We start from the raw sequence: 26,269 nt of genomic DNA, 5'->3' as shown, positions 1-26,269 counted from the left end.
CTCTCTCTCTCTCTCTCTCTCTCTCTCTCTCTCTCTCTCTCTCTCTCTCTGCCCTGGCTAAATTCATTTAAACTTCAGGTATTAGCTTAAGTGCCACTTCATTTAAACAGATTTTCTTTGGCTTTCCAGTCTGAGCTAGGTTCCTTTGTTAATGTGCTCTTGTAAGCACCTCCTAATCGCTCATGGTCTGTAGTTGATCTGTAGCTAGGCATCTATTCCATAATTCCATATTTGTCTTCACCTCGAGATTGGAAGCAAGATGAAGCCAGGCGCAATAACTGTTTTGGTTGGGACTGTATTCCTGTATAAATAGTTGTTGAGTGAATAAATGAATGACTGAATATAGATAGATAATTGTGCAGTTGATTATCTTCTTTCATCCCCAAGCTTGAGCGGGCTTCTCTAGAGAGTATATATATGAAAAGAATATTATATAGGGAAAAGACTGTAAGACATGCAGAATGAAGTGGCCAAAGTATGCAGGTTTTATATAAAGAGCAATTCCATGATTTGAAAAAAATATACTGAAAGAGGAACTGGTATTTATTTGGATTTAACACATCATATGTTGGTTTATATATGGGGCTAGAGATAACATAAAGATTCCTACAGTAAATGATTTCATTCATTTTTTTCTTCTTTTTTTTTTTTTTTTTAAACAAATCTCACTAATTGCAGAGAACACTTGGTGGGGACATAGAGAGACCACAAATGATAAGAGTGTGATAAGTGCTTTATTTGAGGAGTATATAGGAGACTATGGGAACACAGGTTTGAGGGGAAATAATTTGGCCTGTTTCCTGGAAGAATGCACATTTAAAGTGTGTCCCAAAGTGATATAGAAAAGCAAAAGGAAATAATTTATTATTTTTGATTTAGGTCTATTTTTTCCATTTCTTTTGTGATTAACAGTATAATAATTCTGTTCCTTTTATCATCATTCCATGCTGTTAGAAAAAAATAACATAGTTCTTCCACCGTTTCCTCATTTCTTGAAGACACCAGATGTGCCCTCTCCTTTCTAAACAAAGGGATTGAATTCAGGATTTAAACATAAGCCCCATTTCTATCAATTTAGGTCTGCTGTGAATTAGCAGTGACTGTGTCTTGCCTTTACATTGATATATAGCAGAAATAACTCTCCCCTGCCTTTAACGGTGGGGTATCACCACCTTAACCAAATTGTGCTGTTTTCTTAACATCTCAGTTCTCGACGTGAACACAGCACAGAAAGCTGTGTCTTGACGTCTCCTGTAACCTCTCTCTCCCATCTGGGCCAGCCTGTTGGCCATTTCCCCACCCTATCATGGGAACAACTTGGCTTCTCTTCTTTCCTCCTTGGTGACCCCAAATTTCATTTCCACACCCCACCACAAGGCAGTGAGTGATTTAAGATTTATTTTGTTAATGATTGTGTTTGCACCATCCTAATTGAGACTTTAAAAAAATGTAATTGCACATAGCAGTTGCCTGGTTTTCTGCTTAATCAGAAAATATGAAAAATAATAGATAGGAATTTTATATATTCATGAACTTTTTCTCCATTAAGGTTAATCTAGAGGTGTACTCATAGCAAGAGGCCATTTAGCTGAAATTACCAATGCATGAGAAAAGTTCTCACATTTACTTGCAGCTATATACATTGAGGTATTTTTGTGGATATAATCGAAGTTTGCTCTTACCACTTTAAGGCACCCTATCATGCAGTTTCCGCATTTTTAAAAAATCCCTGAAATTCTGTAAATCTTCCAGGCTAGGGGAACTGAGACACTGAAACAGGTGGCTTAACAGGGGGAGCATATGGGCTGACTCTGGCTGTTTTCCCCCAGGCTCTAGCCCAGTGTGTCTGCCTCTCGTTCTTAGGGTGCTTGTGTGGTACGTTGTCTTTGGGTTTTCACGGACTATAGGAGGAGATTATACCACATAGTCAGCATATGAACTATATTTACATGGAAGAGGCAATATATTAACGTATTTAATGAAAGACATTGTCTTAACCCAACAAATCTGTTCCCTGCTTTAGACCTTATCTATTTCTATCCCTTCCCTAATCATTTGACTTGGGGAACCAGAGATCATCATTGATTCTGTCTTCTCTCTCTCCCACACTCACCTGTCACTCACTGGGTTCTTTTAAGTATTCATCACAGTCTTTAGTATCCATTCCTTCTGTTTCATTTTCACAGCCACCTTCTCAGTCCAGCCCGTTGCTGCCCTGCGCCCCATCTGTTTGGACTTATACAGTAATCTCTTAGGTCTCTTATTTTTTACTACTTCTAATTCAAACCATACCCTTTCTACATGTATCTTCCTGAAATACTACTTTCATTTTTTATGCTTTCATTATATTGTCATTTAAAATTTGAAGTCTTCTGTCAGGCTTCTACTTCCCTCCAAATTTTTAGAATGAATACTTTGAAATATTGTATACTGAAAAATTCAATTAGTGTAATGGGTATCCATATATCCTCCAAGATGCAATAGTTGTTAACATTTGTCATTTTTGCTTTATCTCTATTATTGTCTTTACACACACACACACACACACACACACACATACACACGGTATTGCAGAACCAATTGAAACTTAAATTTATACATCCTGACTTCTCATCCCTAAAAGCTTTAGCATGCTTCTCTTAAGATCTGGGGAACATTCAGTGGGCAAGTAACACTTTTTTTGAAATGGTAAAACAATTATTAAAAACTTTTAATTGAACTGTATAAACATCAATGAAGAAAAGGTATAGAGCTTCAAGTAAAGAATGAATGAGTAAATGAATCTTATAGATTGTATATAGAATTTTTAAGAAGGTTTCACTTTGGCTTGTTATATTTGTGCAAATAACACATTACACATCCACCAGGTTGTGATAAGACTGAGTTTTGTATAAAGGTAGCAATTTAGCTACATTATGCTACAAAATGGGAGGTTCTGCCAGGCTTTCAAGTTACTTTGTTTTTTGGTCATTTCCCACCAATCTAGGATCAATTCCCATTAATCAAATTTTTACTTGTAACTTTTATGGTGGATGTATATAGAACTGTCTGTCTGGTACCTATCTTCCCCTTTCTTCTGCTTATGCCGCCCTTATCCATCCACATTTGATGTTGGAAATGGTAAGATGTAAAACCTGAGAGTTGTCATCAGCCATGCTGCCCACCATGTGGAGAAAGCCTATGAATGGAAATGATGAAGCCAGTATTCAGAGATGGAGTTCCTGGTCCCAGTCATTCTCCAGATCAGCTGGATAGTTGCCATCCCTGTGGTTTTCTTGTACAACCCTTTCTTGTATCCATCAGTTGATAAATTTCCGTTTTGCCTCAGGAAACTCTGGTTGGATTTCTATAACTTTAGTCGAAAAAGTCATAACTAGCTTAATAGCTTAATATGTTATTTCCCAAGCTAAGTCCTAGCTCCAAGGAAATTTTAAATCCTTTGACTCTTTTCCCTCCCCGTTGGCACTGCCCTACCTCTTTTTTATCTCTAACTCCACTAGAAACCAACTTAGCTCTACTTTTTTTTTTTTTTTTTTTTGCAGTACGTGGCCCTCTCACTGTTGTGGACTCTCCTGTTGCGGAGCACAGGCCTGGACGCACAGGCTGAGTGGCCATGGCTCACGGGCCCAGCCGCTGTGCGGCATGTGGGCCGGACCGGGGCACGAACCCGTGTCCCCTGCATTGGCAGGCGGACTCTCAACCACTGCGCCACCAGGGAAGCCCAGCTGTACTTTTCTCATGAAGCTTTTTCGGTCCACAATTATTTTCTCTTACTACATCAGTCAGTCTCTATTTGGTGATTCAGTACTTGATAATATGGTGTTTAGAATTAGTCCCTAATTGTTTCTGGTGTGTTTATTTTGTCTTTCTTGCGCTTCTGAATTCCTTTAGAGCATAGATATATTCCTTCATTCGTTTTTACATTCCAGAATACCTAACACTCAGTAAGTGCTCAATAAAAGCATGGCATGTTGATTCGTAACATGCTATGATAGTATATATTAAGAGAACTATCTAAGAACCAAGGATCTTTTGTTATTCATATTATTCATTTACTCCTCATGCCTATCACGGTGCTAGACACAGGGTAGGTGCTTTAGAATTCATGTTAATGAAAAAATATTTGTTCTTAGATTTATGAGTTTGGGGTAAATGCTGATGATATTAAAATGAATTTGAGGATGATGATTTGAATAATACTTTATGATGCTTTAAGATTGTGAACTGTCAGTCAACCATGTACAGTTCTTAAACCCAGAGTACTTTGTCAGAGCCATTTTCTTTCCCTTTTCTATATTTTTGTTTCCTTTTACTTCTACCTTTATTTTTTATCTCTCATTAGCACTTAGTTTTGTCACTTTCTGGTCCGTGATGAAAAAACATCATGCCTCTCACTCCCGCTTCCCATTTTTTCTCACTTACATTTCCCCCTCACTTCACAGTACTAATTTAGATGTCCTTAGGTTTCCATAAAGGGATCTTATTTTCTCCGAATATTGCCCTCAGGCCTCTGACTCACAGAAGCAAATTTCTAAATCTACATTGCAAACAAGTACATTTAATTAATCTAGTCCTCAATAATTATCAAATAAAAGTTCTGTGTCACAAAAAGCATAATAAATGAGGGTAGTCGTTAAAGATTATTTTTTGGCACTTTAAAAAACTGGGTGACTAGCTGAATTGCGGTTCATGATTGTAATTTTGGAGAGGAAAGGCCTTGGTGAGTTTGAGCTGTGGAAGAAGGCCTGTGTGGCTGCCCTGGGGAGAGTGAGATGAGAGGGTGGGGGGATGGGGTGGTAAAGGGATGCAGGGCTCAGGTATGGTTGGTTATGGCAGCACATTGGCTTCCGTGCACTCCTACTTGCTTCTGTGGTTGATGTCTTTACCAGAAGAGGAATCCTTCTAGGGTGCATGGTTTGGTGGCTAGACCATGGCCTTTGGAGTTTGAGCAACTGGAGTTCAAAATCTGCTCTGCCTCTTCTTAGGTATGCTCTTGGGCAAACTAATTAAACTTTCTCTGAGACAGAGATAATGATACTTACCTTGCAGCATTGTTAAGTATTAGAGTTGATGTATGTGAAATACCTAGAACTTAACAGATACCTATCAATTACTGCTAGTATTAGAGATGATTTTTAGTAAATTAAATACTTCAGAGATATGAATATTCTGTCTTGATTTATATCCTATGGTGGTAAGGATTGAATAAGTAGACAGAAAAGGTAACGTGTCAGTTTTACCACTTTCTAGTAAATGAGGCTGGATTTCTTTTCATTGCTTTATTGCGTTTCCTATAAATTGACTCTAAAGAGAATATGTTTATATAGTAAGACGTATTAAAACATATCGTGGAATAAAATTTCTGTTTTTCCTTTAAAGCAACCTAGAAACAACATTGTCTTTGGAACGTTACCTCAAGCAAGCAAGCAAAATATATTTGAAAGCCAAAAATCAGAGGGAGGGTATTCATCTGTGAGCTTCATGTTTTCACTACTATATTGATTCCTTTTGTTTTGCTGAGAAGACAAATTGGCTCTTAAGAAAGGCTGAATTCAAACAGTAGTTTTTATTATTCTTTTTTCTGTCTAGAAAATCTTAACATGAGCTGGAATATTCTCAGCATACAAATAAGCCAATGGATACTGGCTGTGGTCCTTTGGAAAACTTTGTATGGAAAAGAGTGTTTCTTCTTTATGGAACAAACAGGAATGTTTTGCAGCTCGCCTCCTTTCTCTTTTTGCTAGCCTTGGCATTGTGCTGGGGAGTCAGATCTGTCCATTAAAATGGTGTGTCTTGAAACATTCTCTTTAGAAAAGAATTCTGCAAAGCAGACAAAATCTTAATTTATTTTTGAATACGTGTCTCAGAGGAGTAGTAAACTATGTTTCTTTGTAGTATTGCGGTTACTACCCCACAGCAGAGAAGGGCATTGACATCCTAGTGGAGCCAGCTGATTGATTAACGTTATTGATTAGATCTGGAAGATTGTGTTCTGTAAAATTCAAGGCTGATTGAATTCTCGATTGGTATGGCAGTTGCATCTAACCAGTTTAAAATTTTCTAATGTTAACAACATTCACAAGTAAAACAACATTTTAAGGAGTTTTCATTAAAAGATGGGATGAAAGAATGAAACAGAATTATTATAAACTACACATTAAGAGAAAAGGATTCTGAAATTATTTGCCATTCTTCTCGCTATAAGTAGGAAGCAGGAGACAGTCATGAATTGTAAAGGCCAAATAGGATTCATCAGGAGTTTACTGAAAATTCCTAGTCATGATGATACAGTTGTGTTCAAATTTAAGTAGTAAACCAGGTGAAGGTTTACAAAGTTCGTAGGACAAAAATAAATCAGAGCAAGTAGTTTAGGAATTATTTTTAGTCCACTTTGAACGTACATGGAAACAAAGGATTCAGCTATGTCAGACTGATTTTTTTTTTTTCCTCTGTACTTTCAGAGCCTGGCAAGTGGCAGGAAGGCATTATCAACCCTGGACTTGTGTTGGGTTCACAGTAATAGCTTACTGAATGGTTGGATCAGTGGATAAATGTATGCTTCCTGATGGGTTAGGTGGAATTGATTGACCTGTGTGGCAAAGGCTAATAAGGCAGCTGTGTCTAAAGTGATGGCTGGCTAAATATAAGATTTGATCTCTACTGCTCAGTTCTTAACCTAAAGCAGCTTTTGCTATCTTCTCAGGCATTGTCATGAGAAAGAATTAGAAGCACTTAGTTTAGAAGCGGTAGTTTCTTAATCTATTAAGTCCAACAGTTAAAAATTAAATGATATACTGAAGTTCTAAGATGGAAAATTATTCAGTCAGATAGAGAGATGGGCATATAGTCTAACACTCAACGTCAGTATAGCAACTGCAGGTGAACATTTATTATGCACAGTCTCTGACTTTTTGAAGGAACTTTGAAAAGTAAGGTTTTTGCTCTCAAGATACTTAACATTTAATTGATGGAGAGGGCATAAACATATGTAAATATAATTTAACATAAGTTGCCATAATATGCCCCATTAAGAGTTTCAAAGTGCTGTGGGAACCTAAGGGAAGGAGAGACAAACTTTCAATCATTAAGGGACTGATTTCCCAACTGCTTATGGTTTAATTACCTGCTTTTTCGTCACCACAGTTTTAGAGCCTACATTACAGGGGGCGGCTCGAAAGCAATAAGGAGAATGTTTTTTGTGCTGATTGTCTCTCAGTAGAAGGCCAGATGGTAGAAGGAGGAAATAGAAACTAAGATTTTTGTTTGTGGTTTTATATTTACTCACCTATTCACTGTAAGAATACATTTTCCCACTTCTATTCTGTTTTTATTTTTTACAATTTCATCTTAATTATAAAAGATTTCAAACATAGAAATATAGTCTATATAGTTTCATCACTGAAATTAATCAAATATTAGCCTTTTGCTCTATTTGTTTCAGATTTCTCTCTCCGTCTTTTTTTAGGAAATAAAAATTAAAGGTCAAATCAAGCCCCACTTTCATCCCCTTTCCCTCATTATCCAGAATTCATCACTATCCTGAAACTGGTGTTAATCTGTTTCAAAAACTGGAACAGATGTGCATACATATTATACATATCCTTTAGCAGTTTGATTTTTTTTTAGTCAATATCATGTTCATTGTTGATACATTAACATCTCATTAATTCAGCTTAATTGCTCCGTAATATTCCATTGTATAAAAAAGCCACACTGATGGGCAGTTAGATTTTATCTAGTGTTTTTTCAGTTTTCAATAAGCTTCAAGAAATATGAGAAAATTTAAAAAGCACCTATACTTTTTATTCAATATGTACAGTTATTTGTATTTGGTGCATAATAATTATTTAAATATTCTGTTCTCTTTATGAAGTAATACTGCTTTCAAAGCATTCAAAATGAAAGCAATTCATAAGGAAAACGATTCATGTCATACCTAGTATTGGTGTGAAGGATGCGGTCTTAGGCTTGGAAGGGTGTTAGCAAAATTACTTTTTAATGTGGTAAATATTACTTTCGATGTTTGCTTAGGCCTGACACAGCATGCTTTGTGTCGAAGGATGAGACGACCATTCGGTATCTGAGACAAAAGCAAAATGCTGAATTTGTTGCATGCTTGATAGGGAGAGCTATGTTGGTCGGGCACAGTTTTTCTCAGTAGAGCAGGAAACTGACCTTACATGGAGGTTTTTGAGGAAGTGTTGAGTTCTGGGATTGGCGGGCTTTCAGAGGTGTTGTGGGATGACGTTGGCAGAGGAATCTGGCTTCTCCGGTGAGGCTTTTGCTGTTTGGGTGGCAGGGCAGAGGCACAGTCGTTGGAGTGAGTCTGCTCCCGATTGGCTGATGCTCAGGAGTGTTGGTCACTGAGTGGTTGCCTTACAGAGGGGCGTTCACTGAGGCAACTTGTCAATGTTTGATTGGTTAAAGGAGTTGCAGACCAATTCTGTGAAACTGAAGGTCCCTAACTTTGGTGCCCTTTCTCATGCTAGTCCTTCTTCCTGATGTGACCTTGCGTCAAGTCTGCATTTTAAAATTTAGCTACTCTTTCGAGTTTAGCCTCAGTTAATTCCTACTTGAAAATACCTCACATTCTCACTTAGAATTCATATTTCCCTTTTCTGCATACCTATAATACTTTGTTCATATCATTTTTGTATGCCTTTCCTGCTAGGTTTTGAACTGTTTCAGACCTGAAACTAGGTACTATTAAATAGAATAACATAAAAATTTAGCAGAGCATAGTTTCTGATACAAAGATGGTGTTGAATAAATAAAAGTTATGATATGTGCTCCACTGGATCTGGCATTTAACCTGATGCCTGGTCAATATTCAATAACTGGTTACTCAAGTGAATTTCATCTGGAGTTTTGAAAATATTGTGATGCTACCTATGGGCCTTTCTTTCATACAAAATGCATACTGCTTTACCTTTTAAGATCTTTTGATTTCATGTTATTATTTTCACTGAAAAAAGAAATTAATGATTTGTTTTGCTTGAAATTTCCAGGCCAGTATATTGCCTCTCTGCTAATACTGTAAACTGCATCCCATTCAGGCTGTAGTAGTCATGCTATGGTCATGCTTTAGGCACTCGTTCTTCAAACACCTGAATTTCTGTTTACTGGTCAGTATTCCTTTCAGATGTCTAATTAAAGGGAAATTGCTACATTTTACTAAGTTGTCAGAGGAGCATTGGAGAAAATTCTGGTACTCATTCTGTTTAAATCTAACCACTCTCCCCACAGGGTGGGTCTCATCTGCTTAAACGAAATGCTGACAGTGAGTTTAAAACCCTTTTAAAAAAGCCATGCTGAAGCATGTATCTGGCAGGTTCTAAATAAGTTCCATTTTCTCTGTACCGATTTAGACATATTTTGCATGTAGAAAGAACAAGGAGAGAACAAGGAGAATGTCTTCTGAAAAAGGGAAAATGGATGTTTTATTAAGTCCTTTCCACTTTATTTTACCGTGAATAAAGTCTATAAATTCACCAATGCCATCCCAGAACAACAAAATACGTAGTATATGTTGGGCTCTTTCTCAGGCTATTGTTTGTCTATTTAGTTTTGTTCATAAGAAAGCTCTCTCAACCTATCAAGAGGGTGTGAAGGGAAAAAAACAACAACTAACAGTGTTAGGAATGAAATTTAAAGTAAAAGGAAAATAGAATAAATGATTTCAAAACTTTACTGAATATTTTTCATGGTAACTCCCTGGGGAGACAGGAGCAGTCATATTGATATATTGACTACAGCAAAATAAAATATGAATACTCTTCTGTTTACACTATAATTGGTATCATATTCTGGAAAGCAGTTTAATAATACATATCAAGAAGCTTTAAACAGTTTATACATTTTGGCCTATTATTTTTCCTCCCAAGGAAATAATTGAAAATTCAGATGGAGATATATGTACATGGATTTTAATTAAAGCATTGTTTGCAAATGCGAAAAATTATAAATGACTAAACATACACTAATGGGAGAATAGGCAAATGAATAACAACCCATAGAATATTCTTCACTAATGAATATGGTAATTTTGAAAAATATTTAATAACATGGATACATGTTCACAACACAATCTTAACTGAAAAACACAGCATATAACATTCTTTATCTATTTTCTTTTTTCTTCTTACTATAATGCATGCTCACTGTAGTAAGTCACATCACATGTTGTATGTAGTAAGTCAGATAGTATCACCCCATGACCCAATTAATAATAGTCAGTGTTGGGCTTCCCTGGTGGTACAGTGGTTGAGGGTCCGCCTGCCGATCCAGGGGACACGGGTTCGTGCCCCGGTCCGGGAGGATCCCACATGCCGCAGAGCGGCTGGACCCGTGAGCCATGGCCGCTGAGCCTGCGCGTCCGGAGCCTGTGCTCCGCAACGGGAGAGGCCACAGCAGTGAGAGGCCCGTGTATCGCAAAAAAAAAAAATAATAATAATAATAATAGTCAGTGTTAACAATTTGGTCAGTTTCCTTCACACCTTACTTCATGCTTAAATAAACATATACACAATTATATACATATATACAATATGTTTTTAATTTTATAAATCTATTTATAGATTTTAAAAGTACTGGGTGGAATCCAGTACTGTATGGAATCCAGTACTTTTTAAATCTATAAGTAACTTGGATGGAATCCAAGTTATTTCTGAGAAATTGGATTAGGAAATTTTTTATTTTTCTGTATTTTCCAAATTACCTATATAGAACATTAAAAAAAACACTGAGTGAAGCCATACCTGAGTTAACCAGGTATTTTGAATGTGAGAAGGACACAGAGATAAATGATTAAAAAATAGCAGATATCAGTGATTTAAAAAATACCCAAAACCACCAACAATAACTATTAGTAGGCGTAGCCACCAAGGTCAGCTTTCTTTCATGTCAGTATCCCACGTCTCTGATTCCCTGGGGTGCTTATGCAAGCCATGGTATAAATGTGCATGCCCGTTTCAAAGATAAGAAGTTTAAATTCTTTTATAGTAAAAGAAACAGAATACTTGAAGAGGATGGCTTTAGGTCATGACCCTATCCCCTTGGGATATACTTATTGTTTAGGTCAGTGGTTCTCAACCTTGGCTGTACATTAGAACCATCTGGGACCTTATGAAAATTTGATTCCCTGGACTGCATCTGCAATGATTCTGACTTAATTGGACGGGGGTGGGGCCTGGGAATATACTAAAGGTTCCCCGGGTAATTTTGATATCTACACAGGGTTGAGAACCACTGTCCTAGGCCAAGAGAGTTGCACATGCTGGAAAAGGTAACAATAGTAACACATCATGCAAATTGATAATTTTGAGGTTTTGTTAGATTTTCATTTAATATTTCATGTATTTGTTTATTCAAGCAATTAGTCACACATTCAGAAAATAATTGAGTAGACACATGCATGTTTACAATTCTAAATGTGTTTTTTCCAAAGAACAGTTGTTTTCTGGAATGTTCTTACTAAGACAAAGTGAACAGGCACTTTTAGAAAGATGGATGCTAAGAGTTCACATGTGACTCGTTTCTTGCCTAACATTGTTAACCAGAATAATTTAATCATACAATTCTCTTAACTCAAACATCTTATGTGCACTTTCTTTTGGCACTATCACTCTTTTCATTTGATTCTCTCAGGTAGATATTTGAAGGCAACTAATGTCTTTGTATCTCTCACAGTGACTAGTACAGATCATGCATATTGTAGGTGCATGTGTAGCATAAAATGACTGCTCAAACCCAGACTCTGGAACTTTCTTGGTTCACAGTCCTTTTAGTGCCTCAGTAATTTTTTTTTTGTGGCTGGACAGCAACTTCTAACAACTTAGTAGTCATTTGAAAAAAATAATCCATATTTGCTAATTACTTAATGGGGTGTACTTGTCTGTTAGACACTGCACAACTTCTCTGACCCTGGAGTGAGACGGAACACTGCCATCCTCATTTCTGTTCAACATTGGTTTTCATGCAGTGTTTACTTTTTAGCAGAACAATCACTGAGCACTCAACTTCTCAAAGATCTCATGTCATTGATTTGAGTATAGAATGTTGAATTATGGACTCTCAAATTAGTTTGCTTTCATGAAAATTTCAAATATCTTCTGACGCCTCTGAGTTTGTTGTGTCACCTTTGGTGGCTTCGAGCATAGTTTAGGTTTTTGTGGCCCCAAATCTGGGGCTTCTGATGTTTTTCTGTTATAGGCACGACAGAGGATTTGTCTACTAAGTTTTTGTTGATTATGTTGTTTGCTTTAGATATCCAATTGCTAAGCCTACGCATACATTCTAACAGAAGACTAATCATGGTCTTTCTTTTTTATAGCATTAAGATGTGGAACCACTAAAAATAGATACTTAAAAAAAGCACTTGGATTCAAGGCACTGTACTAATAAGTACTTTATAGTATCATATTCTTTGATTCTATCATGTTTTTGAAATTGAACGATCTCACAAAACTTCCCTGCTGCAGGACAGAGAGGAATAGGCTGTCTGTCCTGTTGTGTTGGGCTTAGAGATGGTGGTGTTTGGGCAGTGCTTGACTGTTCTCTTGGCAGGAGGTGGAGGGTGCTGGCCATTCCAGTTGGGATGGACCGTGACCCTACCTGAAAGCCCATTCCGGAGAAACGTGCTAACACGGGCTCCAGGAATGAGTTCTCTCTTACGCCAGGTCCCCTGCAGCCCAAAATAATAATCACACTTTACAATTATTTGCTCTTTGGAGTATTACATCCTTTCTGGGAACTTGGTGGGGAATATTACTTTGAGGGAGGCATTTTTAGTTTGGTACGCTAAATCTTTTTCAGGATATTAATTATATAAATAGCAATAGCTTGATTCTCCTTTTGGCCTGGATCACATAGTCCTTTCCAGACTTCATCCATCAATTTTACTAAATTAGGGATACTTAAGGAAATTGAGTCATTACGTTGCAAAGGAGGCTAGAGTACTCTGTGTTCAAAGAGTTCATACTTAATTCATTCCCAAGCGGGTATTGTACACCAGCTAACACATCTAACCCGATTTCCATTGTTACATTCACGAGAGGGAACATTCATTGATTGTTGGTTCTCTAAAGGTCTTCTCTCCTATATACGATCATTAATATATTTGAAATACCTAAGGGAAAAACATTTACCACTCACAGATTCCTAATGGACTTTTCCTTTTAAATAGCATTTTATTAAGAAACCTGAGTCTGTGTGAAATAGATTTTGTAACAACTTTATATTTTTAAATTCAATTATTTTCCCAAATGGTTTTTTTCCCTTATAGCAGTCTCTTGTTTTCACCCATATTACTTGTTTCCATTTTTATTGTCAACTTCAATTTTGGCTCCTTGATGATCTGCCACAGAGATTTTTCCAATTAATTATTTAGAATTGGGTAATAATTGGTAGAACTTAATCTTCATTTAATTGCTTTTCTAAGGAAAAGCCACAATGGTTGCCCTAATCTTGTTTTGTAAAGTTCTTTCTCAACATTACAAGAGTGAACATATCTGTTGAAGAAGTTACTGAAAGAAGAACTGGTAAAGAATCAAAGAATCTGTACTTTGCTTAAAGTACGTAACTTATGAATGTTCTCTGCACAGAAATGGTTGCTTACACGTTATCTCCTTGCCCCTCCCTCCACTGCAAGACGTATGTACTTCATATCACACACTTGAATCCTCCCTTGCAGTTATTAAGTGGACCTCTCTGGGCATGGCTGATGCATTTATTTTTCATGTTGTTTTTTACTCTTTATCCTTTTGCTGTTACAAATCTTAGTTGTGAGTGTGACCTGCCAGTAAGTGGTACCTTTTGCCTTCTGCCGAATCACTGAACGTGAAAGTGGTCTTGGGACCCCTGAGACATAGAGCAAGAAGGACTGGGAGGGTAGGACTCATGAGAAGTATAATTTTGACACAGACTTTAAGGAGGTGAGAGTAAGACATTTGGATATGTGGGAGGGGGCGGGGGGTGGGAGAGAGAACTCTAGGCAGAAGGAACAGCCTGTGCAAAGACCCAAAGGTGGGCACTTGCCTGGCTCAAGGAAGTGCAAGGGGCCGATGTGGATCAGAGGAGTGAGGATGGAGTGGCGAGGATTAAGCTCAAAGACTCAGTGGGACACGTCATCTCAGGCAAGGACCTTCTTGAGGGAAGGGGATGATGTCAGTCAGCATATGCTTGCTGGGTAAGTCACTAAATTCCCATCTTTCCTCTAAGGAGGAATATCTGCTTCTCACGTTTTCTTAGCTCAATCATTTGTCTTTGGTGGAGACTTCACATATTCTGTTTAACCTCATTGTTCTTTCCTCAGTCTTTAAAATTTTTTTTGCTGATTTTTCTCAGGAAATGAAGTCTCTCTTTCTCTCAGTCTTTTCATCTGTGATGCCATTGGGCTGTCAGTTCTTCTGTCACTCCATACTTAGCACCTTCGTATATAGTGTACGTAATTAATGCATGTTGGGCGAAATTTGTGAGTGAATGAATAATTGTGATTCTGAGGCAGGATGAAAAATTGAGAAGACAAGATAAAAGTTAGGATGAGAAATGCCTGTGGAGTGAGCTTGGGCAATATGTTTTAGGATTTTGATTTGTTTATTTATCAAACTGATTTATTTCTACTGAGGGAAGGGGCCCTTTGGGTAGGCAAGAAGGAACTGAGTCCAAGTTCCTAATGGTTCACTTTCTCATTTGTTCCCTATTCAGTCATCTGCAATGTGCTTGTTCTTAAGTTATAAGGACTCTTTTTTATGTCATTCATTTCATTAGTTTTGGTGAAACACAGTCATTTTAGATTCTGGTCCTAATGGAGAAAATGTGCACTTTACTTGGTCTATAACATTTTTCACCTTTGGAGATCATGTCCTTATTCTATCTCTGTAATTTCTTCTTAGATTTGACATTTTCTCTGTAATGAATATTAGTACAATAAATTTGTTTTTGCTTCAAACAGGCACAGATTTTTTTTCTCTTAAACTCCACAGCCAGTAAGAATTTTGGATCCAATCTGATGCTTAAGCAATGAAAAGGAGGCTTTTCTAATTTATTGAACTTTTTCTTTAATTCAGCTCCCTTTTGTTCCTTTAAAAGAAGGAGGCTGTGTGTCCATATTTGAAATGCTGTAAAGATTAAACTGTTGAAGCCCTTTCCACCCTGCTTTACAGAATGTGGAATAATATGTTCCTTTCTTTCACAAGCCCCTTTGTTGTCCTCACTCTTTCCTAAACTTTCGGCCCTCCTTCCAATTAAATAGGGAAATTGTGCTGGTACCCGGGAGAGAGAATTTTAAAACTACTTTGTTGGTATTGTTTTGTAATAGTGAAAGTAAAGTTAATCTTTGATGTAATACAATTGCATTATATTTATTTAGCAAGTTTTGCTACTTATGTGTTCTCTAGTCAAAATTTCCAAGTTAAATATTCTTAGAAAGAAGGAAAAGTCGTATTAATTTCCAAAAGGAAAAGGAATCTTAATATTTGTTTTTGTGATTATTGTAATAATGTAAAATGTTTCTTATTGGCAACTGTGAGATTAAGCTCAAAATTTCACCAAATACTGGGGCCGGAAAGCTGGCTGTAATTTCAAGTGGCTTCTGTAGAAATCCTATAATTATTCTTTCCCCAGTTCGTGGTCACTTCTGATCATCTCTTCCTCTCTTCCTTCATTTCTTCTCTTTTTCCTGCTCTTCTCATCTTCCCTCCCTTCCTCCCCACCCCTGTTGCATTCATCTAGAATCTACATGCTAAACTCTGGCAAAACACAAGGCTGAGTTTGAAACAGTATTGGCTGTCAAGGAGATTGTTCTCACAGAGAAGACAAATGCACAGAAAGTAAAACATACACCATAATATACTATGTGCTATCAGACGAATCAGTACAGAAGAAAAGAACCCATCTAACTGGGATAAGGCCACATTTATTTGAAGAGTGTCATTTGACCTAAACTTTGAAGGATAGCTTAGGATTTTTGATGGGTAGAGATTAAAATTAAGATTTTTTTCAGATAGAAGAAAGGAATGATATAGCAGGAGAGTGGGTTGGTCTTGGATAGTGACTAGTGACCCATACATGTGACGATATAAAGCAGAGTTCTGCAAACTTTTTCTGTAAAGTGCCAGAGAGCAAATAATTTCTTCGTAGACCATATGGCCTGTGCTGTTGAAGCAAAAGCAGCCATAGGTAATCCATAAATGAGTATATTGGCAGTGTTCCAATAAAACTTTATTTACAAAAACAGGCTGCAGGTCAGAGTTGGCCTGCAGGCTGTAGTTTGCTAATCCCCATAAAAGAGTGGTTAGTGGGAAATACGGCTGGAATGGAAGGTGGTAGCCAGATGTCAGCTTTTGAATGCTAGGCTAAAGACTTGGGAATTAATTGAAACTCTCTTTAGTGAAACCATGATGATGTCTCTACTAAAGGCTTTAAATACCTTAACATTTAAATGTGGAACCAGATGTTTTCTATTTACATCCTAAGATATCTGTATAGCTAGCTCTATACCAAGATTTCTCTGAATATTTTGTATGAAAATGGTGGGTGGAGAACAAACTCTAGGCCTCTGAATGCCCCCAGTAAAGTTTGATTTGAGTCATAACATCTTTGAGTCATAACATAAAGTCTCCACTGGAATGGACCAAAAAGTCAGATCATGGAAAACAGGAGAGAATGAATGGGCAGGCCCTTTGGAGATCTGAGCTCAAAATGTCCACAGTTTCCCTGTTCAAAAAATGATAATGTGAACTGATTCCAAAATAGATACGAGATCCACATTTTTTAAAAACCCTTTTATTGAGGCATGGTTGACATGTAAAGGCTGTAGATATTTAATGTATGTAACTTAATGAGTTTGGGGCTAACTATACACCTGTGAAAACATCGCTACCATCAAAACCATAGACATATCCATCACTTCCCAAAGTTTCTTCCCGCCCCTATTATTATTATTATTTTGTGGTAAGAACACTTAAAGTAAGATCAATTCTCTTAGGAAATGTTAAATATATAGTACAGTATTGTTAGCAATAGGCACAGTGCTGTATACTAAATCTCTAGTATTATTTATCTTGCGTAACTGAGACTTCACACCCTTTGACCATCACCTCCCCATTTCCCCCTCCTCTCAGCCCCTGGCAATTACCATTCTAATCTCTGCTTCCATGAGTTTGAGTATTTAGTTTCCACATATAAGTGAGATCATACAATATCTTCTTCCTGTGTCTGGCTTATTCAACTTAGCATAATGTCCTCCAGCTCCATCCATGTTGTTGCAAGTGGCAGGATTTCCTTTTTTTTTAAAGGCTGAATAATATCTCATTGCATGTATATACGAGTTTTCTTTATCTGTTCATCTGCTGATGGACGTTTAGGTTGTTTCCATATCTTGGCTATTGGGAATAATGCTGCAGTGAACATGGGAGTGCAGGCATCTCTCTTTGAGACTGATACTTATAGGAATAGTGACACATGTTGATTCTGAATTTCTACATAATTTCATAGAAGGTTGTATTAGGTACTATAGAAAGTTGTTCTTGGTTTCAATATTGCCTTTTTAAAACTTCCTCTATAGTAATATCAGATAATTCTGCAGTACTGTTTTTTCACGTTTCCTTAGAATCTTCCTCAGGGTAAGAATGCATCCTATTAATGTTTGCAGCCCCATTACCTAGCTAGTGCGGATCTGGCCAAAGTCAGGCAGTCAATAAATATTTGTTGAATGAATCAATGTAGGTAAACATTTCTAATTGTTCCCAACCAATTATTTAATTTCACTATATTTTTGTGTTCTTTATTTTTTTATAGCTCTCATTTAGAATGCATAAACCTCAAAGTTTTAAAATTTTCATTGTTAAAATATTTTATTAAATTTTATCTGTGATCTGTTTATAAAAACTTTATCTACCTAGTATATTTTTAGCACTATATTCCTAGAGAGGAAAAAGGTTGTATATTAAATTATTGTAGATGCTTGAAACATAATTGAAAAGAAGTAGCCTAGTTTTTGTACTTGGAGAAATCTGAAAAAGTTTCTCCATGGGTATAGTTGTAACCTACATAATAGTAACAACATAATAAGATGATGTCAGATTCTCTTGAAAAGAAGTGGGGTTGTAATTTCTCAGCGCACCCCACTCCAGATGTCGTCAAATAAATAGCTATTTTGGACTTTGATTTACCTATCTATATCCTGTAGCAAAACCATAATACAGTGTTGATTCTAATATGCTTTTTCAAGAACATTTCTTTATACCTATTTAGTAGTCTTTTGAATTTGTGATTCTCATTCCTTAATGCTTCTAATCATGTGCTAAGTAGTTAAATCTTTGTCAGCAACCTCAGACCTTGCTCATGGGTGTGTATTTTATTTTTCCTTGTTTCTCTCAACATTTAGATTATATGTTTTCTTAGGGTGCAGTTGAAATCATTTGATATTGAACCATTTTTAAACCAATGGTGACATACTGAAAAGAAAATTATGTGGGCAAGACATAATGATTATAGTTACATGACAGAGAAAATAATATGGGCATGGAAAGCTGAAAAATACAATGGAGAAGAGTAGGTAGATTATGGAGACAATAGCACCTCTGGTTGAAAATCATTTATTTAATCACACAATCTGCCCCGTCTAAATGCCAGAGTATTTTTGTTGGAGAAGAGAGCTAGTGAGGGGGATTATTATGGATATATATTACTTCTGGCTGCCAGTGCTGTTTGCCTGGTCAAATTTGACATCACAGAAGTCAGAGGCATTCTGTTTAAGTCAATGGCAGGTAATTCTTTATAACTTTTTATTTGAAGGAAAAAGAGTTGTTTGTGCCTCTTTAATTGCTGTAACCAGGCTTTCAGCCAAGATTTTGTTTTTCGGGTTTTTGTTTTTTTTTTAAATGCTATTTTTGCTGCTGCTTATGTCGGGGCCAGAAAAACCAGGCTGAGAGAGGGAATGAGCAGGTCAGAGAATCAGCAAATGAGTACTTCCTTCTCTGCACTGGTTGGGAGGAAATAAGTGAGCTAGTGAATATGATGGAAACCAAATTCCTAAGGCTTTTCAATGAGAAAGAATGTGGAGTAAAACACATGGAACTTGGAGTAAAATGAACCTGTTAATCCTGCCTGTAATTTATTAGCTGCTCAACTTTAGCCTCGATTTCCTTGCCTTAAAAGGGGGAAGTTTTGCAGGTTTGTATTAGGATAAAATTGGACAACATGTGTAAAGTTTCTAGAACTGGGCCTGAGGGAGCAGGGTGTGTGTGTGAATGTGTGTGTATTATACAAATAGCTAGTTTTTCCCATTTGAGCTAGAGAGGACAGTGCTGGTCAGGCCTACAGTATGTCTTAAGTCTGTTAGGCAATCTAAGGTACAGATATAGGGGATCTCCACAGACAGGCTATGAGTTTGATAGCCAAGATTTGACCTTTGCAAATTGTTTTTTCTGAATTTGATACTCATTTTCTCATCAAATTTATTACATTAACATTAGCACATGTGGAAAAAAATCATCCATTCTGGATTAGAAAACATTTTATGAATCAAACCCAGCTTCAGAATGCCAGGAGGCTTTAGGGTGTCTTATTTTGGCAACTGTACTTTTACAAAGATGAAACATATGGAATATGCAGAGTTTTTTTTTTTTTTTTTAATGAGTTTAGCTTAAGATCTTACTACACATTGGACTTTGTCTATAAATCCAAAGGCTCTGAGAATTTCTAAAATCTTTGGAGCAAACAAATTAATAAAAATTCCCTGTTGAGTCCCATTCCTGAAAATGCTGTTGAAGGAACCATTGTAGGTACATTTGATTTGAATAAGACCCATTACCAAATTTTAATAGGGAATGTTAATTCTCTTATCTTCTAGTTATGTGCAGTCTCCCTCTTATGTGGTTTCTCATATTTTTGGTACATTAGCCTTCCCTCCTTTGCCTTCTCTTATAAAAGATAGGGTAGCCTATTAAATAAAATATCATATATTTACAGTTGTATCCCATGTCATTTAAGGTACTTGCTTTGGAAGCGAGCAACAGAACCCAACTCTGGCTACAAGATTCGGGAGAGGGATTTTGATATAGCTCACAGATCAGCAGAGGGACAGTACAACCCAGCTTCTGGAAGGAGAGGGACATGTAAGCACTGGAAATCACAGAGAGTAGGAGTTCATAGACTCTCTCAGATGATTCAGCTCCAGCAACTGTTAGCCTCTGTGTATCTTTATTCACATTTTGAGGGCCTGACAGACTGTCTGGCCTGCATTAGTTAGATGCTTTATGCCAGTGGCTCAATAAATTTTGTCTAGGGGATTAGGGGCAAGTGACTGGGGGAATTATTTTGAATTGAGCAGCAGCTACTTGTCCTCTACACATAACTAGTGTTTTGTACTAGGTGGCTCTATTCAAGGACATTGGTTTAGAAGCCCATCATGCCCTATTTACATATGGCAACCTTTTATTTTTGGCCTAAGAGTTGTATTTCCCATTTGAATTTGAAGCCATGGTTTGGCATCAGCATGTATGTATGATTACTTTTTTTCTTTTTAATTGATGTTGTATAAGAATTTAAGTTCTCAGTGATGATTGCAATCATACATTCCTTGAATTAACTTGAGTAATATGACCCCAGGACTCACTATAACATGATGTAAAGATGGCTTTGGAGTCATTCATGGGGGGGACACTTGAAGGCTGACACAGCTTCTTTTTTTTTCTTTTAGCATCTTTATTGGAGTATAATTGCTTTACAATATTGTGTTAGTTTCTGCTGTATTGACACAGCTTCTTAATGACTGTGAGATTTGAGGCAGTTTGCATAGCTGCCTGAATGTCTGAAATCTCACTTCTTCATCAGTAAAATGGACTTGATATTATATATTTTACAAAGGTATATTGAGATTTTTTTGATAATATACACACAAGGCTTGGCAACAGGAACATGTATTTATTCCTAGCCCTTTTTCATATTTTGATTTTAAATTGTTAGCAACATGATTTATTTTAGTGTGAATTTATATGATGGGGAGGTAGTTAAATAATTTGAGGAAAGCTTGGAGTTATGGCCCAAGGCTTAGTTGACCTTTTAGTACCAGATGCTCCTGAATTTTTCTATTAAAAGTAATGACTGCTCACAAATAATTTAACCTCCCACAAAGGCTTTTTATTATTAAAAATGCCGAGAAAGTAGAGGTGTGGATGAACATCAGTTATCTATATTTTTCCTTGTAATCTATTCTCCATATTTACATTTGAATATATACAAAGTGTTCTGGAAATTAACCATTTTTCAGATATACTAAGGGAACCTCATTTTAAGGTGTGACTCTACAGGAGTCATTTTTTCCCCCAGTTCTTCCCATTTCCATGCTCTAAAGTGGGACTAGAGTAGCTTTTAAGGGTATAATCAGGCAATTGTAGTGCAATAAGAGCACAAGCTTTGAGGAGAGACTGTGGCAAGTTTGTGTCTGGTTTCCTCCATGGCCGACTTACAAACCGTGCTAACCTGCAGTTACCAATATATGAAATGAAGACAGTCGTATCTATCTAATGGGGGTGTTTTGAAGAGAAAATGGAATGATGCACTTAAAAATTAACACAATGCCTGGTTCATTAACCGCCAATATATTTTAGTTCTTATTAGAGTTAATTATTATCATGTATGAGGAAATATATGAAAAATATGTTTGTGTCTGAATATGTAAAGAATTGTGTTTGGATAACATTTAACCTCATTTTTTGATTCTTAAAAGGATAAGGACTATTTTATAACTTGCTGAATGGTACCTTTCCTAGGACTGGGCAGTTACAGTGGTTCTATTTGTATTTAAAATGTCTTTGTATGGTCAAAAGCAATTTAAAGTCTAGCTTATCTTAACAAAATATAGATAAGGTGTGACAACAGTTTTGTAGCAATATTGCAACTCAGTCATTGTTGACTAGGATTTTTTACCTGACGTGATGTTCTTGCTAAAGATTATTTTTAAAAAATGGGTTTGTTTATACAAATGCATAACAGCATAATTAATCCTTATGAGATGTTTCTTATTGAAGTACTCATGTTTATGAAGTGGTCTCCAGTTGTGAAGTAATAATTTTTGTTATAAATAACGATACTAACATTAGATGTGACAACCATACACTGTACTGAGCACATTATTTGCATTATTTTATTTTACTAGCTCAAAATAGTTGCTATCTCCTGATTTTACAGATGAGCAAATGGACTGAGAGGTGAGTAACTCACCCAAAGTCACATGTCTAGGGAATGGCAGAGATGGACCTTGACTGGCTGCAGAGCCCATTTATGGTAGAAGATAAGGCATCTTTAGCAAAGGTGTTATGATACAGGCTTTGCAAAGGCATTTCCATGATGGTAAAAGTTCTTTTGTAGCCAGACATTATCATTGGTAAATGCATGGACACATTGTCAAGATCTATAAGGCTGGATGTTTAAGTAGAAAAAGCTTTAATTCTTATTTTCTTGACTTTATTATTTTCACATGTTGTGTCTATATATTTAATGGATAATGTTTTTTTATATTTTAGAAAAAGGTTTTTTTTAACTTAAGTATAGTTGATCTACAATATTGGTTTCAGGTATACAGCATAGTGATTCAGTATTTTTGCAGATTATGTTCCATTATAGGTTATTACAAAGTAACGGCTATAATTCCTTATGCTATACAATACCTTCTTGTTGCTTATCTATTTTATAGATAGTAGTTTGTATCTGTTAATCCTATACCCCTAATTTGTCCCTCCCCCTTCCCTCTCCCTTTTGATTACCTTAAGTTTATTTTCTATGTCTGTGAATGTGTTTGTTTTGCATATACATTAGTGTTATTTTTTAGATTCCACATATAAGTGACATCATAGTATTTATCTTTCTGACTTATTTCACTAAGCATAATATTCTCTAGGTCCATCTGAGATTCTGTTTTGATATTTTGTAATTTGGAACTAAAACACATCCCCTGCTTTCCAGACAACAGAACAAAATAAAGGAGCTAGCCATGCACTAATGGGTTTGGTGAGATGGCATTTTATTCTAAGACCTTTGACTGTATTTTAAATTAGTATTAAATCTATATAACTTGATAATATTAGAAATTAGTAACATAAAGTAAAAATTATTTTCCTAAAGCCAGAAACTCTTTCCATTATTCACTGTTCTCCCTTCTTCTTCTAAATGGCAGAGAAAATGGAGTGATAATACTGCGCCGTATTAATAATAAATTCAAATTTATTCAGTTTTAGGGAGAATAATGAATTTTTTGGAATATTTAACACCTCTTTCTATCCATCCATGTGTATGTATTTCCTAAATTTTTCAACAGTTTTGTACTGTTGGTTCAGGTGTCTTAAATGACATTTTAAAGTATAGTGACATATGCTTTCTAGGATATAACGTGCTGCAATTTTCTTTTTCTCTTCCAGTGTCTGTATTTATGCTGAAAGTCCAGGTGAATGACATCATCAGTCGTCAGTACCTGAGTCAAGCAGTTGTAGAAGTGTTTGTAAACTACACGAAGACAAATTCCACAGTAACTAGAAACAATGGAGCAGTGTTGATAAGAGTACCCTACAAGTTAGGACTCAGCCTAACCATTATTGCTTACAAAGATGGCTATGTGCTGACACCTCTGCCTTGGAAGACTGGAAGAATGCCAAGTAAGCAGTTAAACAATGTTTTGCTTTCACTAAATGTAAATGATTTTTTTCTCTTGTTCTGATAAACTGAAAATGAGACTATGTGAAGCCAATATAAGGAGGTTAGAAAGGCGTGCCAGTTTGAAGAAAACATGAAGGTCTTTTTCCTTCTACAGAAGCTTAAAGGAATCCCGAGCTACAGCTCTGCTCTGGCACAGAGCTTATCTGCAGGTGGCGGAGAGGGGTGTGGCATGCCCAAAGAATTAGTTAGAAGCAGGATAGTAAAGTAAAGTAAATTATCTGGCCCAAAGTAAAGTAAAGGGCCAGATAATTAAAGGACAGTCTCAAAAGCTAAGATGAACAGTTTAGATTTACGTGACGAATAATAAAACAGTTCTTGTAGATTCTTGAGCACATGAAGTAAGTTGTTTAGAAACTGAATTTACAGTGTATAAAGAACAGGGCAACAGCAGGGCTAAAATGGATTCAGGGAGCCTGGCTATGAAGCTGTGGTTGTGCTGCTGGACAGTAGCCTGATGTAAGAAAGGAAATGGAAAGGAGAGGTGAGAGTACAAGAGGCATACTGGAGAAAGAATTATTAATTATTGTGGCAATCATTTCACAATATAAAAACATATATCAAATCATCACATTGTACACCTTAAACTTACATGATGTTAGCTGTCAATTATATCTCAATAAAGCTGGAAAAAAATTGGTAGGAGTGATTATAACTAATTGAATACTGGGAAAATTGGCCATACAAGGTACCAGAATACAAGTCTGATTGACTGGAAGGATGATACAGTCAATCTTTCTAAAAATTTTATTTTTTATTGTGGTGGTTCTTGTTGTTAGGTTTTAGATATTTTATTTAGTTTCATAATGGAAACATTTGAATTCTTGAACTATTTAAATTTAGAATGAGAAAGAAAATGAAAAATGAATTAGATAATTTAATAAGACTCATGTGAATAAAATTGTAATAAAATGACTGGAAAATCCAGATAAGGATGTATTTGAGGTGACTTCATGGTCTCAAATGCTTTAAATTTTTTTAAAGACAGAAATTAAGTACAACTATTCATTCAACAAAAGTGAGAAAAATAATGAAAGAAGAAACCAACTAAAATGGGAAAAAGGAAATAAAAAGATTGAAGTAGATTGGCATATATTAGAAAAATATAAAGAAATAATTGACAGAGTGTTAGTTCTTTGAAGTAAATTATACACACATCTAGCTAATTTAAACAAAAATGAGAGAAATAAAGATAAAAATACATAAAAGCTTTAAAAATCATAAAAATTATCAAAAAATTAGGCAATAATCTTAAAAATCCAATAAAACAAACAATTTTGTGATAATATAAATGGTATATTGATCTTAGATGAGGTAGATTAATAACCATGGGTAAAATGTTCTGGGTAAAAATAACTTCAAAGGCTATAAGGAAAAGTGCCCCAGATCATTTTACCAAATCAGTACAGCCTTGATTCTGAGACCTAACAAAGGTAATACAAAATTAAATGCCCTCATGTGTGCATACTGTCTCTCATATACACACACCTCTCTATTGACCAGTCATACTTATAACTCTAAATGTAAAATTCCTAAACAATACAGAAAAGAATTTCACCATTATTAAAATATAGGATACTGTCAAGAGCAAGTAGGATTTTTCTTCTTTGCAGAACTATAAGGATGTCAAACTTCATTAATTTTATGTATCATATTAGTAGAACAAATTAGAACTAATATGTGATAATATCAACAATTGTCTGAAATGTTGCCTGAAATGCATTTTATAAGTTCACCATTCATGCCTAACCAAGAACACACTCTTTAAAAACTAGGACCACAAAGATATCCTTAGGTATCTCAAAATCATGCTTAACTGTAAAATATTAGAGGTGATCCTACTAAAATAAGAAACTAAACACAGATGTCTATATTATTTTACATTGTAGTAGAAGTTATTATCAGAGCAAAAAGATATTAACAGATAAAGGGAATAGCTATTAGGAAGGAAGAATCAAAACCATTTTTTCTGGTTATGATCATATCCCTGGAAAACTACAAATTAGTATTGCTACAAATCAATACATGTTCTTATATACCAGAAGTAATAACCAATTAGGAAAAATAATGAAAAGAAATCCCTCTCAGAACAAGAACAAACAAAATATGCAGGGAAACCTACAGAAAAAAGTGAAGTAACTGTGGGGAGGGAAAATCTACCAAATGTTACTGATAGACCTAAAAAAAAAAAAAACCAAATCAACTAAAACACCAGAAACTGGAAAAATATTTTTTCTTAGCTTGAATATTGTAAAGATTTGAATTCTTCCCAGATTAATTTATAGATTTAATGCATTAACAAAACACTTGGCAAAATAACCCTTAAAGAACAGATGTGTCAAAATACCTGAAATCTTGTTTTAAAAGACAATTTACTAGAGGCAATTTGCCATTCCAGATAACTAAAATATATAGCTACAGAATTAAGTGATATTGTACTATGATTTGTAATGTGGTACAAATCAGATACTAGTAGGCATAAAAAATATAATCTATGATAGGAATCATAAATCATTGAGGAAAAAGCTGAATATTCAATAAGTAATATTGGGATACTTTG

General features: G+C 35.8%; 1 protein-coding gene across 1 annotated transcript in view; it reads left to right on the top strand.

The window, feature by feature from the left end:
- FAM171B (family with sequence similarity 171 member B) overlaps positions 1–26,269 on the top strand; it is a 65,827-nt gene that overhangs the window by 12,495 nt on the left and 27,063 nt on the right. The window contains exon 2 of the mRNA XM_024750650.1: positions 23,418–23,651. Within this exon, the coding sequence (XP_024606418.1) occupies positions 23,418–23,651 (234 nt within the window). The remainder of the gene's footprint in view (positions 1–23,417; positions 23,652–26,269) is intronic.

Source organism: Neophocaena asiaeorientalis, unplaced genomic scaffold, assembly GCF_003031525.2.
Source record: "Neophocaena asiaeorientalis asiaeorientalis breed wild unplaced genomic scaffold, Neophocaena_asiaeorientalis_V1.1 scaffold172, whole genome shotgun sequence".
Classification (NCBI taxonomy): Eukaryota; Metazoa; Chordata; class Mammalia; order Artiodactyla; family Phocoenidae; genus Neophocaena; species Neophocaena asiaeorientalis.
The sequence above is the reverse complement of the archived record's forward strand: the minus strand, read 5'-3'. Positions and strand labels throughout refer to the sequence as shown.